Source organism: Patiria miniata, unplaced genomic scaffold, assembly GCF_015706575.1.
Source record: "Patiria miniata isolate m_02_andy unplaced genomic scaffold, ASM1570657v1 HiC_scaffold_2, whole genome shotgun sequence".
Taxonomy (NCBI): Eukaryota; Metazoa; Echinodermata; class Asteroidea; order Valvatida; family Asterinidae; genus Patiria; species Patiria miniata.
The window spans coordinates 4,340,145-4,357,856 of NW_024037058.1; the positions used below are offsets into that span (position 1 = coordinate 4,340,145).

At 40.1% G+C, this 17,712-nt stretch overlaps 1 protein-coding gene and 1 pseudogene across 1 annotated transcript in view; one reads left to right on the forward strand and one right to left on the reverse strand.

Annotated features, from left to right (window-relative positions):
• The first annotated feature begins 4,205 nt into the window (after positions 1–4,205).
• Positions 4,206–11,017, forward strand: LOC119727045 (annotated as a pseudogene).
• Positions 10,477–17,712, reverse strand: part of LOC119726853 (RIMS-binding protein 2-like) — a 100,869-nt gene continuing 93,633 nt past the window's right edge. The window contains exon 29 of the mRNA XM_038198708.1: positions 10,477–15,779. Within this exon, the coding sequence (XP_038054636.1) occupies positions 15,582–15,779 (198 nt within the window). The 3' untranslated portion in view covers positions 10,477–15,581. The remainder of the gene's footprint in view (positions 15,780–17,712) is intronic.

Below are 17,712 nucleotides of genomic sequence, written 5' to 3' on the forward strand. Positions count from 1 at the left end.
TTTTTCACTTCTGGTGATCACGTTCAAATTGGTTTACGACTTCCTACCAAAATATTTTAGAGTGAATATTCGGAATACTTTTAATAACTTTTCTGGTATTTCAAATTAAAACATTTTTATAGTGAGCGAAATAGTAAGGTAACATAGACACTTTAGTTTTTCAGTTACTGTGGCTGTTGCTGTTACACTTTGCCTGCTCAATTCTCTACATTTTGTGTTTCCCTTGGTTCATTACAGGCAGTGAATGGACACATTTCAACAAACTTTTGTCAGAAACTAAATTTCATTCTTAAAATTTGTCTTGTATAGAATAAAATCCTTAACCGCCAAGAGAGTGGCTGTTTTTTTCTCATCGTTTAAAATTTATTTTGCACAGAAAAAAATCCTTAACCACAATGGGAGTCTCTGCCTAAATCATACTGAAAATAGTGACCTTGGGTATAAAATAAAACACCTCATGGTCATTACACAAATAGGTGCACTTTAAAGGTATAAAAACAAAACAAAAAGAAATTAAATTTAATTCAGTTTGGAGAAATGGATATACATTTGTAAATCTGTTTCTAATGTGCTAAACCGTTAGCAATTTTTTTTACACACCTTTTCAACGTTTCTCCAACACTTCACAACTTGGGCTGCTGCTGCCTGCCCCAGTAACTATCGCAAATTGGGAGCAAATAACCTGGTCCTGCAGCAGATACAAACCACAATCAATACAAAATCATGTACGTTTATATTGGTGCTCACCAGGAATATTCCAGCAGAATTTTCGGCCTGACTATAGGCCGGTTTGAATGTGGAATTTTCTGCATTCAAACCGCCAGTCCAACTCCCAGCTCCGATGAAGGCCTTCAGGCCTGACCAAAAATTCAGCTAGAATATTTCTGGTGAGCACTGCTTTAACTTATTTTCATCCTATTAATACTTATCTTCCTTCAGGGCTTCGCATTTCTGTTTGATTTTGTATGTTTACATTGTGTACATTAACAATTTAATGGTCACAAGTCATGTAGGTGATTACGCACGTTCAGCTTGGTCAAGGATGACTTTTTTCAGAGAATACCGTACCGTGTAGATTTCATCGGAGTTCGATGAAAATCGTAAAAACAAAGGGGGGACCTATGCCTTTTGTACGGACGCCTACTTAATTTAGTTTTGCCTACTGTCTCTATCATGCTGTCAGTTACAACATAATAAAATTGGAACAGAAAGATTTTCATTGCCTATTATTAGCAGATCATGTATAGAATGCACATTTCCCCATGGCCGCTGATAGTACGATTCCCGGTCAGCATCAAGAGTTAAAGGGGCACAAGGTCCTGAAATCCTCGAAAATTTCATGTTTTGGATTGTTTACTTAGCCTATTTCAAACATCTGGTTGAAAGAAAACCAACCTAATGTCTTACCGTTCCCGAGAAAAGACGAACAAACCCGCTTGTTTCCATTGGACACGACGGAGCACGAACGTTTTCCGTGTCGTTCTCAGTGTGCGATACACGTTTTGTGTCTCGGGAACAGCGGTGACCAATCACCAATGCAAAAAAAGTGGTTTCTTCAACGTCCGCAAAAAGGCGAACACTTTACTAATGAAATCACAACTAGCATCCAAATAGCGCGAAATTAGCCTATGGGGTCGCAAAAGTGCACCCCGAAATTCGTTCTCGCACGCATAATACTAGCCTTGACCAAGGCTATCAGCTTGTTCCCATACGAGCTTGTTCCCGCTACCGCACACCGCGCGCGCCGCCACACAATCACTAGTTGTACTATACCGTTAGCCTCAACGACCCTTGCGTGTGCTTTGTGTGCATGTACGTACGCCCCCCCACACACTTCCGCAAACAGCCGTACAATAAGTCGAAGCGCAAGATAGCCTTGACGCAACCGTGGCGAATTTCTTATGTGTTTCTTTATAGTTTCGACCGAAATCGGCCGAAAATTTCTGATGCGCATATATTACACGATATCCACTCAAAGCCCGTAAACTTTGACCCGCGACATACATATTCATGACCCGCAAATTACTGTATACACCACGTACATGTATGTTCACTCAAACCATGGTATGTCCAGGTATTTCAATCCCATTTTAAACCATTTCTCCAGTTTTATTACAAACAAATGAAACATGCCGCTATATGAGTGAACTATTGTTCAAAATGATACTATTTCCAATGTATTGCGAATTGGACAGTTCAAAACAGTCCGCCGACGTTTTGTCGGTGCAACAGCGTACATTATCACGCCGCTACCTGCCCGTGCTATTCTGACAGCGAATGTAGGGAACAGGTCAACTCGGACCCAGGTCAAATCATCCCCATTTAATCGAATGCAGGTTAACTCGTATCTATAAGCACCCGTATGATTTAACTGCAAGAAACGAGCTATTGACTTTGGGATGGAAATATACGAAACTGTCAGGTACATGGTGAAAAAAAACTCTCCCTGAATTCGTACCATGTGCAAATTACATCTCATACGTACGACACATGTATTTTAACGCGTACGTATGAATCGTATATGTTGTACCTAAGACATACGTACGACATGTAAGTCGTAGATGTAAATCGCACGAGATACAAGTCGTTCTCACAAGATATGTTGTATGTACGACACAATCGACAAACAAGTCAAACATACGAGTTACAATTCATATTTTGTACACACGAGATATTAAGTCGTACTTATATACGACTTTGTTGTATGCGACATATATCGTACCCTGTCGACTCGACTTATGCACGACATATATGTCGTACCGGCACCTGTCGACATTATGTCATATGTTTGATATGTCATACTCTGTCGACATAATGTCGTACCCTGTCGATGATATTAGTCGTACCCTGTCGAAATATGTCGTACCATGTCGATATATTAGTCGTACATACGACATATAACTTATAAGTTGTTCATACAAGTTAAAATCAATCTTACAGAATAAGTTTGCTGAAGGAGAGATATTTTGTTCCCATATCCCCTTGACAGCTTAGAAGAAATACCCCCCCCCCCCCAAAAAAAGTCAGCGGTAGATATACTCAATAGTGTGAGCGCTTTTTTTTGCCGCTGAACGTGAAAGCGTAGCGTGTCTTACTGCATGGCGACAGCCGGGCCGGTGCCTACAGTGGACGGCCCCAACGTGGCCTCTGTGCATGGTGGCATTGTTTTTGACGGCGTGCGGTTTTGTACCGTTTGCCGTTTTTTGAAGGTCTAATTTTTCATCCTTTTCATTTCATTTTCGATCCAAACTATGTGTAACTTTATAAATATTATTCTACTATTATTTAAGATTTTAAGGGGGTGTTTTACAATAATTATTGTTACCACAGGCCGTCTGGTTTATAAACCTTTGGTCGTACTAAATATTCATTTTTTTGTCAGCCGTTATCCAATGAGAGAAGACTATTTACCATAGCGCGTACTAATTATCATATTCGGCATACACGGTTGCGTCAAGGCTATCTTCCGCCTCGACTTACTGTACGGCTGTTTGCGGAAGTGTGTGTGGGGCGTAGGTACATGCACACAAAGCACACGCAAGGGTCGTTGGGGCTAACGGTATAGTACAACATTGTGTCGCTGCGCGCGCGGTGTGCGGTAGCTGGAACAAGCTCATATGGGAACAAGCTGATAGCCTTGGTCAAGGCTAGCATAATACAGGAATAACACAAAAACGCCCAGTTTTGAAAGGATAGTTGTGTGGATGTTTATATCCTACTTTTAAATGTTATTTCCGATTAACATCATCTCGTTCAAAGCGCGTTGTAGCCCAATTATTGGGCTGTTCCAGGACCCAGTATCCCTTTAAATTGTGTCCATGGTGTCATTGCGCTCATAAAGTTCGTTGGTCGTCCCCTGGTCGTCCCCTTGTATAATAATGGTACAGCCAAGTAAAGCATACGCGCGCGTTGCCATTTGCGCAACAGTGTATCACCATAGATATAGAACAGAACACCTAGATTTGTGCGTATCATAGATGCCGTGCGTATCACACGAACGCGCGCCCAGGATACAATGAAGTCGTCTTTGTGACGGCACGAACACATGACCGCCACGCGCGCTTCTCGAATCACGTCGCAACCACGTTGCCAAATGAAAAACAAAAACAAAGACAAAGCAACCCATTTCTGTTCTTGTTGAGCGTTCGTTCGTTACACAAGGATTTTTCGGCGGTGCATTTTAATGCGACCAAAGAGATATATTTTGCGGATTTCGTCTTGAGATAAAACAATTGACAATGATTACAGTGCTACGTGTAGTTGAGGAGCTGGCTTCGGTAAATTACCGGTAAGTTACAAAGAAATCAACTTTTTAAATTGTATTATTGACTAGGCCTACTAGTACAGAACATCCTGGCCGACAGAGGAGGGCCGGCGATTTTTTTTGTTTCAATAATTTATTAAGTGGTTCTTTAATTTTTTTTAAAATAAGGTTTACTGAGTAGCCTGTCTTGTTTTTTTTTTATAAGCCTTGGATTCAAAAAGTAGGCTTCGCTCGTACCCCCGCCCTGCAAACAGGTTTGCAGGGCGGCAAATCGTTACATTTATCGTTCATACTTTTCTTTTTAATACTCTTGACATCATCCTTGGTCCTTTTTTTTTCTTGATTGAGTTAATAGACCTACGTAAAGCGAGGTTTAAACTTCCAGTCTCTTGCCCACTGCTTTCAATTTTAAATGTCTTTGGTAAGGAGGATGTCGCTATTTTTTTCTCCAATTGTCTTTAATTATATTTTTTAGTCAATCGGAGAAAAAAACTAGCGACGCCGCATGTTCTCTTTTTTCCTCCGACAGAAAGTGGTTTTACAGCCGATGGTCACCATCTGATCGGTTGGTGAGCCCACTACCGGCGCAAACTGACCCATCACCCCTGCTGCCCCCATCTCCCGGTGAGCCGGGCAAGAGGCCTACCCTAGACCCTCCAGAGTCATTTACAACCATCAACTTGGTCGAAAGGTATTTAACAAAAATGGGCCTTTTCAAATTCGCAAATGTTCATGGTCAACTCTTGAAAAAAAATTAAGTCAACTTAAAAAAAAACACCAAAAAAAACATAGGCTGGTGACAGTTGTAGCGTTTGCTTTCAGGTTCATGTACTCATAAGGTTCATGTTCTCATGAACCCGACGATTGACGATTCACGTTTTCTTATTTAAGAAACTTTTTTCCTTCTAAACCATGGTGTGAGTTTTGTTTCTATTTGTCTTTAAATGAAGTTATTATTTACACTTACTACACATATCTCTTCAGGTTGCGACCAATGCTAGGACATCTGCTTGGGAATTTGCCGGTTCAGTACAAAAATGCAGTGATTGAGCAACCTGTTGATGGCGAGAAAAACGATCCCAACGAAGAGAGAAGTACTCGTAGGGAGAAAGGAGCAAAACCTCCTTGGAATACTTCGGCTGAAAGGTTGGCGAACCACAATCGCTGACAACGGAAATTTTGTTCTAGCATCTGTGGCTCATAATTATGGGACCTTTTAGCTGTCTTCACAAGCCTCGATTTAAAAATTTGTGATGGATGGCGTATTTTACAGTGTGTGCATTATGAACATGTGGGGGGGGGGGACTTGTATCCAAATAACAACGCGGAGATACAGGCTTAATAAATTCATCTTGCATATATATGATCAATATTAAAAGGCAACAGGTCAAAACAAGATTACAACGGTATTGTCTTGACAACTGAAAAACATGGACAAGATTTTTCTTCGAATTTTCTTAGCAGGCCTCTTCACCCAACAAGGGCAGCAGAGCCGGAGAGAGGTGCTACCTCCCTCGACCAGCCATTGTCCCTGGACCAGTATGCTTCAGGCATGCTGTCCCCTCATCAAGAAGATGATGCCGGTCCAGTCATCCCTGTTGACATCCCCCATAAAGTGGGAAACAGCCAGCCTCTGGAAACTCCGACCGAGGTTTCAAGGGATGATTCCCCAGGAGAGACTAATGCAACACAACTCACGACCTCTCCACATGTGTTGTCATTAGCTTCTAAAGAGGACGATGATACATACGATGCTGATGATGAAGGAGCAAGGGAGGAGGATACATCCTCATCAGCTCAAAGTCTTAGAGATCAACTTTCAAACCAGAAGGTATTTTTTTTGTTCATTTAAAAGCTACATGTATTTTTGGTCATATAAATAAGGAAAACTTCCACCATCGTTGCCCGAGAGTTTCGACTTTGGGAAATGGTATTTGTTTTATTCTTTAGAAATATACAGGCAATTTTCGCTCTGCTGTTGATGTACATTGTACAACTTCGAAGCATAACTGTGTATTTGTATTATCTTTTCAGGAGAGTATCAAACAACATGTGACTGAGGTCACGCGGAGAGTTGAAGCCATGAATGCACAGGATAACAGGTACGGTGGATTTTCAAAGATCATCTTGCAAAGAAACTGAACTATCAAAATAGAGTGTGGAAAAAAGACAGCCCAGGGTAAGCTGTATGATTGTGAGTTTGATGTGTGCGTTTAATAATGTTTCAGTGCGGAGACTGGCCCCGAGTTCCAGTGGGTCAAGGCCCTGAGAATGACTGAGGAGATGCAACTTGCCAAGGCTCCACAGCCAGCGTCTAACCAAATGTCTGATCAACAATCACCGCAACTAAGGGCGGATTCCTCTTCTTCAGACTCTCCAACGAGTTCATCATCAGAAGAGGATGAGGCAACCGCTACAAAACCAGGACCGGGATCCAAAGATCTTCATGGATCACAAGATCCTCAGGTCAGAGTGGAATTGTCTAAATTTGTTCAATGATGCAACAGTCCATGTCGAATTAGAAACAAAGTCTTTTGAAACGTTTTGAATGCAAGTGCATCCTATTTGGTGCAATACTAAACCCTTCCATTAACTGTGTCTAATCTTACAGGACAGTGCTAAACAGAAGGAGACTGTTCGTGAGGTCATGCAGAAAGTTGAAGCCATGATGGCAAACAGGTAGGATATATACATGTACATAGACAATTTAATTCTCAAAATAAGTTGTGATAATAAAGTTTGAGCAACCGTATGAGGTTGAAATGTACACTTTATTATGTTTCAGTGAAGCAAGTGGTTCTGAACCCCAGTGGGTCCAGGCGCTTAAGATGGCCGAGGCTCAACAGACAGCATCCAACCATCAGTCAGTGTCACAGACCTCTCCGGTGCATTCCGAAGACTCTTTCAGTGACTCTTCTACTAGTTCGTCATCTGAGGAAGAGCCTGAGGATATCACTGTTGGACAAAGATGTGGATCACAAGATCATACGGTAATAAGCTTCATTGTTTTGTCTCAATCTTTGAAGTTCAACATTGGTTGATGGCCATCTCTCTCACTTTCTTGGATGACTGAATTATAGTCCAAACCCTTATACAATTTTTAACTCTAAACTTTATTACATATTTGATATTTCAGGAAAGTGCACAACAGAAGAAGACTGTCGGTGAGGTCATGCAGAAAGTTGCAGCCATGATGGCACAGGATAACAGGTAGAGTAAACAATAGTAGACTAATTATCTTTGGAAGAAACTAACTTTAAAGTTTTCTGTGCTATTTAGACAGATTAATTCCCTCATGAATTCTCGTCTCTTATACAGTGGCAAGAATGGACCTGAGCCAATGTGGATGATGGCACTAAAGCAAGCAGAGCAGATGATACCAGCACCTCAGCCGCTGCCTCGCCAACAATTTCCACCTCCCATTAACCAACCTACAGGAGCAACTATGCTCCCCAGACAGGCCTATGCCAGCCAATTACCACCACAGGATGGACAGGGTGCTGCTCCCCTAGCTCCAGGATTACAACCAATAGGACATGAGGTACTAATCAAGATCTGTTTGCTTGTGTTTACAGTTTAACCGCACTAAAGCTTAGATCTGTCCATCCTCCAATATAGAAGTAATGATTGAACTCTTCACCATTCACTCAGTTGTTGGTAGCCTTAATGTTACCCTCTGTCTGGCTAATTGTTTGTGCTGTCCCCTGTCATAAATTGTCCATGACTTGTGTCAGTAATCTGTGGTTCTTTCTTTTCAGAGGAATGTTCACGTCATTGGGGGCAGAGATCAGATTGTTCGACCAGTCAAGAACACATTTAATGCCCTTTTGACACCAGGCATCAGGTACGTTATAGCTATCAATATTAAATTAGAAATTATTTATAGATCAGACATTCATCAAACACCCAATATGCGTTAATCACCTTTGTTTGATGATTTGTTTTAACTTTTCTTTCGTTATTAGTGACTCATTTTTCCATTTTTCCTGACAGTGGAGCCACTATTCCGTATGCGTGGCAACCTCCTTGGTTCGGGGCACCGGGGCCTGCCCAGCATGCTTGCTGTGGACTGCAACACACTCACACCCACAGCGTAATCACCAGCATGCAGTCCTTCCACCTACTCCTCCACCAACAGTCAGGGCAAAAAGGTATCTAAAAAAAACATTCCGAACTTGTGATTCCTGATGAAATGAAAACTAGAGAATATGTATGCCATAAGGACCTATTGCCGATTGCACAAATTTAATAGTAGGATTTAACATTCATATCGATTTTCCTGTAAATTGGAGTCCAGTAAGGAAATTCACAATCTATGTTTCTTTGCACTTTTTCAGGAGACACATGCACCTTCCGCTAAGTCCAAACGACACAGATGCCCGGAAACGACTAAAGCAGGTGTCACCTATATCGACAGTTCCAACAAAAGGAGCCTGCGCCCCATCCACCCCTTCTCCTTTACCTGCCGAATCCTCCTTCATCCCCGTACTCATGGAGACTGAGATTGAGGACGTGCTGACTCAGGGAGCACCCACTTGTCTTGGGAGTGGAGCATACGGGCAGGTCCTACTTAAAAGGAGGAAAACGGGAGGAGAGCTGATGGCCTTAAAGTGCCTCATAGATGTGCAGGATCATGCACAAGCCTACCAGGACATGGTTGCAGAGGTGAGGGTAATGATGGCCATGAAACACCGCCCTGAATTCCCGAAGGTTGTTGGAATAGTTAATCAGACCACATTTGCTGTAGAGTTTGTGGGTGATCCGGTCACCCTCAATTCCAGTCACCTCCATGGCATCGTGAACAACCCCCCTTCCAACATGACAACACTGGCATGGATCCAAATATGCCTTGATATATCAACAGGACTCCACGCTTTGCATAAAGCAGGCTGGTCACATGGTGATCTCCACACTCGCAACATCATGGTGTGGCAAGACCCAAACATCAACTCTGCGGAGAACTGGGGCGCCAAAATCATAGACCTGGGACTGGCTGGAAGGATCGACGACCCACCTCCTCCCTACCAGTTCAGCGACAACGAGAAGGCAAATTGTTACAGGTTCAGCTTGCATTTAGCTCCAGAGATTGTAGAGGGCACCTGTCAGCCAGGAATTACTTCGGACGTCTACAGTTTGGGACACATCTTCAGCGTCGTCTCCTTCAATAAACCAAAGCTGAAAGTAATCAAGTCAATTTATCGTGATTGTTGTGGGGCACCCAAGGATCGGCCCATGCTACAGTCTGTTATTCAAGACTTGGAAGGATTCCAAAGTGATGTGGTAAAGGAGCTTAAGGCTGTCGAGAAGATCAGAAGCAGATTGAACAACTTGTCAAAGTTAGCTAAATCAAGGAAAGTGTGTACCTGACCTTTTCAATCGAACCACCAGTGTATTGTGAAATTTAGACAATATGAAGATGAGTGTTAGCAACAGTTTCAATTTACCAACTCATTGGCATGCTCGACAGTCCTTTTAGGATACAGATTAAAATTCAAGGGAGGCCACGATTCATGTGGCACCTATCAACTGGTCAAGTGTCCCAAATATAATACATTTTGAATTTGGGCCATATAGGTCAAGGGTCAAGGTTACACAACATAAACCCATGGATGTTGGCCAAGGATGTAACCTGAGCAGTTTCAAGATTTCTCCAGTTGCCAGCATCCTATAAAATTAGGGCCAGATGGGTTCAAAGTAAAGGTCACAAAAGCTAAGAATTAGAAATATTGTCCGCAAGATAACTTGCTAAATTCTTTATGTAGCAAGGTGAAATTTGAGGAGCATAAGAACATTTTGGGCAGACTGAACAGTAAACAACATTTTCACAAAAGCTCAGCAATATGTTTTTGTTCTTACCGTCCCAAAGAAATTAAAAAAGTTTGGGGCAGAAAGTTTAAAGTCCATTATGGTCACAGGTGCTAAACAATTAGAAATGTTGCCACCATTACGACTGCAAATATATACTATTCAGAACACGTGTTTTTCTTGCATGCATGTATTCCAAATGGCCTCATGGATTTACTTGAAGAAAAGTTTCAATACTGGGTCTTACCCTTCACCGAAAGAATGGTTTCAGTCATATGCTTGTATATTATGCAAATAAAACACGAGATATGTCTTAGGATGAGTAGGAACTTTGTTTTTATTGATATATTGCATTATTTTAAGCTCTACTATTTTATCTTAATAAATGAATGAAAACAAGGTTTACCTTTCTTTGACATTGTCTTTTATTTTAAAAACTTTATCAAGTCCATTTTTATAATATAGCATTGTTTCAAACATTCACTTGTTTGGATATAGTTTCATGAAACCTCAGTGAAACGTAATTCATATACATGTATTGGATTTTACAATTGAGTGCAAAATGAAAAACATAATTAAGAAATAAAGGAATTTTTTATGCTGGTGGGAGTTTATAAATACAGTATTTCATCGAAAAGATCAATATTTTCAGTGTAAATTTGGTGTGAATTATATTGTTTGATTTACAGACAATAAATAACAAGAATATTAACAAAAAAAAGAAACCTATGTTCTGGCTGATTCTGGTAATTTTAGCATGGTCTCAAAAATGTGTTGTACCCTGACATAAAACCAAAACAAGACCGACTACTGCAACTGACAGAATATTGTGACACTTTGAAGAACTTCTATTTGTAGGATTCTCATCAACCAGGATAAAATAATGCCACGATTTGTTACTGGCTTCCTTGTAGATTTTTAAAGATACTTCAAACGTTTGAAAATAGATACAAATCAACGGCACACACAAGTTTGATATATTATTTTGAATATATAGACTCAGCCTATTTACAAATAAACAAACATGTAGAATATTTTGTGCACACAGGAAGCATTGAGAAAATGGAAAATTAAAATTAACAATGTAGGTACGTTTTGGCCATTTATCAAATTTCATGCATATGAAATCATTTTTTGTGATTTATTTTGGTCGAGTACAAGGTAATCAAAATTATTTTTGTTAGAGGGGGCAGGATCCCCGCCAAGAGCAAGTCATATATAACATAGAAGCTTTAATGAGCGCAAAATTATTTTTTCAGTTTAAAATTACAGACATCATATATGATATTATATGTATGTTCAACTTCTGGTGTTGGATTGGAATAAGACACTATTTGAGCTTGTACAAAAACAGGAGATGACAAAAGAAATTATGACTTATTTGATTCTCCATTTGAAGTGGTTCATAGCATTGCACTATGAAACATGATGACATCAGATTTAAGCACACGTCTCTCACTGTCAAACATACGTACTGGATAAAATATATACAAGTTACCAGGCTACATGTATATCTCAAAGAACTGCCTTTAAGCAAGAAATACTTCACGGTAAGCAGTTAATTGGCGAAGAAACAGTTTGTGTTGCCGGTTTCCCTGCATTTGTCTGCATGTAACCTGCCCCCAAAATCACACTGGGTAAACATAATGTAAAACAGAATCGTGTCAAAGCGTAGGGTCTATGCTTAACTCTGTGTTACATTTTGTGTACACCGTATCTGAATGTAAACATGAAAGTGCATTCTTTAAAACACTGCTGCATTGCTTGTGTAGCATATAAAAATTAATGTTATCCCCATCTCCTAAACTAATGCTAATTGTGTTGGACGGTCCATAACTGGACTTTTTGTATTTACCACTTACCAGAAGGGGCTTGACACATGGGTATAGTTTGAACCAAAATTTATGACACAGCTAAATCCATATACATACATGCAATATAGACCGGCCAACAGACCTACGACATAATGACATCGCGCTTTGTTTACATGTGCGCTTCATATTGGGAGCCAGGTGGGGAGGATTGGCTGGCGTCCCCACCTGGCTCCCATAGGAAAGCACACATGTAAACAAAGCACGACGTCTATTAGGTCTTTTATTAGGACCCTACTATTGCGCACGTGGACAACACCACTTGCATCTCTCTAGTGCAATACTGCATGTTCTAACAGCATGCATCATTATGCATGTCAGACATTTTTTGCACGCATGTCAGGCATTAAATCATGGCTGTAAATGGTCGAAACTCCATTGGCTGGGGCAAAACAGATTAATCTGTTAACTGCAATTACAAAGGATCTGGCACTGTCTCCATGACAACCTCCATGTGTCAATACCATATCATCATGACTTTCTGTGACACTATGGCAAATAATTATGTTATCAGCCATCTGATGATACTTTTTGTTCTGAGCAAATGTGACTTTTCATGCGAGTTTTTCATCATGGTGATGTAAATTTTGAAACAAGGTTAAGCTTTTCCTTGAACCTCAACAAGCTCATGAGTGGTCAAGATGTCTGCACTAGTAAGCAGGATGTCATGAGCTTGGGTCCCGTATGAGTAAGTAAACCTGCGTTTTTCAACAAGCTTTGGAACAAATAAAAGTTTCTAAAAGATGACACCTTGACTAATATTTTATATTCTAAATCAAATGAATACTTTTACAACCCCTCAATGGGTACTGCATAAAGCACTGATATGGTTTGACTTGAAATATATACGAAATAAAACAGGACAAACAAGAAGCATAAACGAATAAAGTAACAAAACCCTGACCTCTCTTCAATCCAAACTAAAAGGAAAGATACTTCTCTACAGACACACACGCACACTATTGGAAAGAAATGACGTAAATATATTTGTTCAATATACACAAGTTAATAAATTTACATCAATATTTAACAGCCTGAATGGAAGACTTGAAATCAATATGTAAACAGCGGTATTCAGCTATCAACTAAATTTTAATAATCAAGTTTTTGCATTAAAAGCGTAACTGATGCACAACTTTGTATTTGTATGTAGTGTAATGTTCGGATATATAAATGAATCAACAAGATTCACAAACTGACGTTCAAGATAGTAACATTTTAAAGCATGCGTATTAGTATTTTCATGTTTTTGTCAATTTGCATTTCTGTGATTTTCAAACTTGTTTCTGATGCAACACGATAAACACGACCCTGTAAAAGTGGGAAAAAATGTTAATCAAAGGTCAAATGACTGATACAAAAGAATTGTCTTTGATTTTAAAATTGAAAAACTGGCCTGGCACCAGTATGATAAAATATTTTTTATAGTGAATTCCAATATTATTTTTTGAATTATAATAATTATTTTGCATTTTCTTTGATAAAGAAAAAAATTAACATAAACGTGCTTGGAATGTAAAGGTCTTGACAACCATTAATGGACGAGGGACATATTTACATGTAAATATTTACAATTCATGAATATTTACACTCTTGAGGAATATTCAAATAAGGAATGACTGTACATATTACTAATGCCTGCCCAATTCTCAAATCAATGACAACTGATTCATTGTTGACAGTCAGTCATGTCAGTAAGCAAACCGAGGGCCAATTTTACAGAGCTATACTTAGCACAAAACTGAGCTAAGCAGGAAAACTGTACTTAGTGAAATGGCAAACAGTCAAAACTGACAGTACAGTTTGCCAACCAGAGCACTTGCTTCCTACCACATATCTGCTAACTGGGTAAGGTGACCACATTTGCTTCGCAAAACTGTGAAATTGACTCAAGTTGAACCTTAACAACTGAATCAAAAACACTGAACGACAAGTTTCAAAAGAGGCCAGTATTTTACCGTAATAAACACCTTGATAAAAAAATTCACATGTACAAATGAACATTATTCACAGAAGGTTGCCAACTTATAGAATATATTGGCATGAGATAAACTTTTAAAAGGATGGTTAAGGATATATCCTTTATCATTCTCATGCCTCTGCATTCCAAGGTAATATATACCCAAGAACAAAACCATAAAACTGAGAAAGCAATAAATAAATATAGCAGTTCATTTATATACACAAAATCTGCAGCACCGTCTTAAATACTGAAATAAAAGAGAAACACTTACGATAGAATTTCTGTTTATTCAGTTTATGCAAAATTATTCAACCCATGATTCATACTGATGAATTTCATAAACATTTCATATTAGGAATGAGGACCATAGATTCGGAAAAAATATGGATTGGAATAGAAAATGGTCCAAATTGGCCTGATGTGTATTGTGTGCTGCAACATTTAATTGGCAACTCTTCTATGCAGTATCGTGCTACAATTTTTAGCTTTGGAATGAACTCGAAGTTTCCTGAAAATGTTGCTAGGGAACCTGTTACCGATTCAACATTTGATAGCCAAGTAAGTGGACAAATTTAACAAAATAAAAGGAAAAGAAAGCAAATTTGAAAAGACCCTTATTTCCATGAGACATGTTACACCAATTAGTTGTACCTGATCTATCTGCAATCAACAAGCATTTACTAGTGAGCAGTTCACATGCAAAAACCTTCGGCACTAACTTTTTAGTTTTTTTTCCCTTACATCAATATATTTCCTTTACAATTCCCTTGATGCTTTCAGTGTTATTTCCGAACAGAAAACCACAGTTTCCAATTGTAGATTTGATGCAGGATACAGGCCATGATATGCAAGACACAATGCCAGAACTTCTTTAGGAAAGATATTCCAGTGGCAGACTGGCAGCTGCCTACAAATCCTTGCTTGTGTTTCAGTTTCTGGTCAACAACTACTCGAGACAGACTCTTTTTCCCATTCTTGTTGGTTTGTGTTGTCTTCATATTGAACAGCAACTCAAACAACTGCATATATCCCAATTTCCTGATGGCAGCAGGCTTCAGTTCTGTTAGGAAAATGTTGGCGGCCGTTGAAGCAGCAGTTTCTGCAAAGTTACATGGGTTTCTTCACCCATGTTTCTGGCAAGCCTGCCTTCCCAACATCCTTGTACAGCTTTCATTTTCGTATTGTAATTGATGTACTCCTTAGTAACGATTAGTGCACGGCCATGGCAAATTTTCAAGATGGATTGCGCAGCAGCCCTTCAACATCATTTTTCTGCACTAAGGTTATGTTTGTTTGTCACCTCCTAAACAGCTTCCTCAACACAGCCTCCTCCTTTGACAGCAAACCACTTGTTACTTTTGCTCTCATGATAGCAACCACTTCTCAATGGTTTAGTTATTTTGGTGGCAGAGGTGGGATCAGTTTCTCCTATATCAGTGGCAGAAGTAGGATCAGTTTCTCCAACATCGGTGGCAGAAGAAGGATCAGTTTCCTCAACATCGGTGGCTGACATCTGATCAGTTTCTTCAACATCAATGGCAGCCATGGGACCAGTTTTCCAATGCCAATGGCAGGAAGATTCTCCAACATCAGTGTCAGAAGTGGGATCAGTTTCTCCAACATCAGTGGCAGAAGTGGGATCAGTTTCTCCAACATCAAGCAGCAGAACTCAACCCCTTCATTTATGCTTCTGCTTGCTGTCACCTCCGAGTTTCTTGAACAGAGCTTTCCCCTTTGACAGGAGACCTTTTTTCTTCTTGATATGTTCTGGTGTTCCCATGCTGTCCCCAGATTGGTCTGCAACATCGGAGTTTGACCTCACCTCCCGACCTTTGCCTGGGGCCTCTCCGTTCTCCTGATGTCGTGTCTGCTGGAGCTGGCAATGAGCAACAAAGAATACAAGTTAAAATCACTCATCTTGGCAATAAATAAAACTTGAGGAGCTTTGCAAAAGGGGTATGCAAAATGTTATCAAACACATCGCTGTGGTACTTGTTGCTATCTCAATGCATGAACAGTGGATGACGCCGCATCACACCTTACAAGAGCTTCAGTTGGAGGAATGCACTGCATGCATACACTAAGTACAAACCAGTAGCATCTCTGGCAGGTACCACCAACATTCTCTTTATAAGCTTTTAGGGAATACTTGTGCAAAAAAGTCCATATAAGATTTAAGTTAATTCATCTACACTTGTAAGCAGGAGCTAGGTGGTGGGTTCAGGTCTAAACAGTTCGAGTATTAGCTTGATAATTTTTCCTTGCCAGCTCTTCAACAGCACTCAGTATACAGTCCTTGTGAAAATAACAACATTAAAAGTCCAAAGTCCAACATTAAAAGAAAGGTACTAAAAGTTTTTTTTGGAGGGGGGAGGGAAGTAAATGAAACATTTGGTTATGCATTAATGGCAGAAACAACACAACTTAAGAGGATTCCCACTCCTGTTAGTGCTGCAAAGTTAGCGAGAAACAAACACTGCATTAGTAGGCATTCATAAAGACTTTTGTAAGCAAGTTGGGTGAAAAGATGAAATCAGGGCCATGGTCATTGCCCATGGATGCCACTTAACACATAGATGTTAAGCACTCCAACTTCAATAAAAAAAACACACAAAAACCCAAATCTGCACCTCTTCAATTAAGAAAATAACATCCTGTAAGCAAAGTTAGTAACAAGTACATAAATAGCCACTTCTGCAAGCAAATAAGCTCCGTCCAGCAATTTCTCCAGCCACTGCACACAAATCAGTGCAGACATCAAAGTGGTGTTTTATAAGCTACACTGCTAAGCAGAAATGCTCGGTGTAGTAACCGCATCACCCACCGCTGAAGCCAAGCTTAGCATACAGGACAGGGTTAGCAGTGTTAAGGCCTTCCTTACCCATTGCTTCTTGTTGACTAGTATATGAAGATGGTGATGTGTTGATGATGACAATGCAAGCATAATGAAGGCAACGAAAAAAAATTGCAAAATAAAGAACCAAAATAGCAGATGGGTCTAAACATGCATGGACAGCTACCAGGGATTGATGAAATGAACGAAGTAACATCAAATTGAAGTGATGGACTGGAGGCCAAAAAACTGGGGTCCAGATAAAATGCGGCCCAGGTACTGCCCAGACACTGGGGCCCGGAAACAGGGTCCTGGATACTCGGTCCCAGATACTGAGTCCCAATATCTGAGCCCCAGTGGGCCCAGATACTAGGTCCCCAATTCTAGGGCCAAGCCGCATTGAATCCAGAAACTGGGGCCCAGATACTGTTTACCAGATACTGGGGCATAGATACCGGGGTCCAGAAACTGGAGCCCATGGCCAGATACCGTGGCCCAGATACTGGGGCCCAGACACTGAGGCCTAGATACTAGGGCCCAGATGCTGGGCACTAGATTTTGGGGCCCAAATACTTCGGCCCAGATAGTTTTCCCAAACTTTACAGATATTTTTCCCACTGGGGTTTTAGAAAGTGAAAGATTAAGAAATTTGAAGGAAAGTATGAGAAACAAGAGTACTCCAAGAGTACCTAGACAGAATCTTCAGAAAATTGTTACTTCATCAAACGTTAAGAAAAATATTCTTTAACATGGAAAACAACTAACTTGGTAAACAACAGTGAATTTTATCAGTGACTGTTGTGCTTATATCAGTGAAAAAAGGAGGGTGCTTTAATTTTAAATAAAGCAAATGAATTGCTTGTGTAAATGAATGACTTTTCTTCTCTGCTCTGAATTAAAGCTGGGGTTCATTCCCACTTCTAAAACTTAACATTTCCTTTTCATTTTAAAGCTGGGGCTGAGGGAGGCCCAATCA